The sequence below is a fragment of the Cryptosporidium hominis genome (genome assembly GCF_000006425.1).
Source record: "Cryptosporidium hominis TU502 chromosome 6 CHRO016030, whole genome shotgun sequence".
Taxonomy (NCBI): domain Eukaryota; phylum Apicomplexa; class Conoidasida; order Eucoccidiorida; family Cryptosporidiidae; genus Cryptosporidium; species Cryptosporidium hominis.
This window is the reverse complement of record NW_666748.1, coordinates 1-2,330: the sequence shown is the minus strand read 5'-3', so window position 1 is coordinate 2,330 and position 2,330 is coordinate 1. Positions and strand designations below refer to the sequence as shown.

At 24.8% G+C, this 2,330-nt stretch overlaps 2 protein-coding genes across 2 annotated transcripts; one reads left to right on the top strand and one right to left on the bottom strand.

The window, feature by feature from the left end:
* Nucleotides 1-56: 56 nt before the first annotated feature.
* Chro.60067 (transporter protein) lies at nt 57-1,049 on the top strand. The annotated part of the gene is made up of 1 exon (XM_660072.1): nt 57-1,049. The coding sequence occupies one exon, from the start codon at nt 57-59 to the stop codon at nt 1,047-1,049; it is 993 nt and encodes a 330-aa protein (XP_665164.1).
* Nucleotides 1,050-1,275: 226 nt separating this feature from the next.
* Nucleotides 1,276-1,812, bottom strand: Chro.60066 (hypothetical protein). Its single annotated transcript, XM_660071.1, has 1 exon — nt 1,276-1,812. One exon carries the CDS (start codon nt 1,810-1,812, stop codon nt 1,276-1,278), a length of 537 nt encoding a protein of 178 aa, XP_665163.1.
* Nucleotides 1,813-2,330: the final 518 nt, after the last annotated feature.

Here is a 2,330-nt window from a genome sequence, read left to right as displayed (position 1 = left end):
TTATTTTATTCTTTGAAAAAGCATTATTTTCGCCACAAGATGTTGCTCAATTCCATATGCATGATCATTCTTTCCCGCATAATAGAGACCATCATCATCACCATCATAAGGATCCTGGATGTGTTGGTGTGAGTAATAGTGATGTTTATTCCATAGTTAATGGTGAAAAGAAAAGTCATTATCATCATCATCATCATCATCATCATCATCGTAATGATAATAATAATAATAATAATAATAATAATAATAATAATAGCAATAATAATAGCAATAGTAATAGTTTCAGCTTTACTTGTCCTTCAGAAGTTAATTCAGATTCAAATATTATTATTCCAATTAATTCACAAACATGCGAATCTAATAATTATAATAATATGCATTATGAAGAATCTGATTCTAAAAACCTTGGAATCAAGTCTCCTTTAATAGAATCTTCAGAATTATATAATGAAAAGTCTAATATGATTAATAATCAACATCGTAATATTTCAACTTCACAAGTCTCTTTAAAACAAGAATCTAATATTCAAAAATCAAAAACTAATTCAACATTAAATGTATACTTTCTCGTTTCTGCACTTTCAGTTCATGCCATTTTTGAAGGAATGCTTGTTGGAATTTCTAAGAATCATATTTCAGTTTTAACAATTACTTTAGTTATTATTGCACATAAATGGGTTGAAGGAATTGCTGTTTCTGCTGGAATCAAAAAACATACTGAAATTTCCAAAACTACGGTTAATCAATTATTAATATCTTTTATACTTATGTCACCATTAGGTATTATTATTGGACAATTATTCTCATATATTAATAGTCCTTTGATAAATGTAGTTCTAACATGCATATCATCTGGCGCCCTATTATATGTTGCTCTTGGAGAAATGATACTTGATGAATTTAATTGTGGTGAGAATAGAAAACAAAAGTTTATTCTTTTCCTTCTTGGAATTTTACTTGTTTCCATTATTAATATTATTCAACATAAACTTGGAGGATGTACACTACATCATCACCATCACAGTCATTCACATATTCATACGCATTAATATTGTGAAATTGCTCCAAATACTTAATGAAGGAATATTAAGATAAAATAATTATACTTAAAAAAAAAAGGAGTCAAGTGGAATATATAATGAAATGAAATATACTGAAAATCTTCTCGTTTTTTTCTCTAATTCATAATCATTATACTTTAAATATATTAATGATTTTGATATTCTGATTAATATTATATATATATATATATATATATATTTAACATTTTTTCTATCAAGTATTTTTGTTTGTTGATTTTACTATTTTAAAAAAGGAATTTAATGTTTGTTGTTTACTTATACCAGAATTAATATTGGAGGTTTGAGATTTTTTTGTTTTGTTTGATCTCTTTGATGGAATTTCACTTTCTTGAGAAACTTTTTCTCTTGATTTTGTGATTCTATTTTCCTTTTCCATTACAAAATCTACATCATCTTCAACAATCAAATAACCTGTCTTAGCATCCTTATACATTTTCTCTTTCTTTACTTTACTATGCATAATTGGTTCAACTTCCAATGGATCAAAATCTATCTTGTTTTCATTGTCATTATTATCATTACTTATTTTAGATTTACTTGTTTTTCTTCTTTTTGTTGGTTTACACTTACCATCTTCACTTTGAACAAATTCATCAATACTATTTTTATTTTCATTTTCTTCATCTTTAAATAAATTAGTTATATTATCATTCAAACTAGTATCAGAATCTTTTTTATTATTTGATTCTGATAAAATAACTTTTTTTTCATTATCAAACACATTCTTCATAGGATAAGGATCAGTATTATTTTCATTTTCCTTAAGATAATCATTTTTTTTCCATTGATCTTCTTGTTCATTTTCATTTTCGTTAATATTTATCTTATTATTTTGATTTATACCTTTATTACTACTAAATAATATAGGATATGGTTCAGTCTTGGATTTTATTTCAGATTGGTCTAAATTTACAGAATTAACATTACTTGATTCTCTTGACAAATTTGATTCTGTGTTAGCTATATTTGAAAATTTTGAATTCCATAACTTTTCAGATAATGAATTCTTTGCTTTAATGGACTTATATATATCATCACATTCTATATGAAATTGCAATGAGTTAGATTTCAAATTAATATTTTAATAAGAATTCTCATTATTAAATATAAATGCCAATCCATATATATTCGATTTACAAACTTCAAATTCAAGTTAAAGATAAATCTGAATCATAAACCAATTTGTACGCAACTTCATTTGATGAAATATCTCCCATTACCAAATATACTATTGCTACTCCTTCAAAA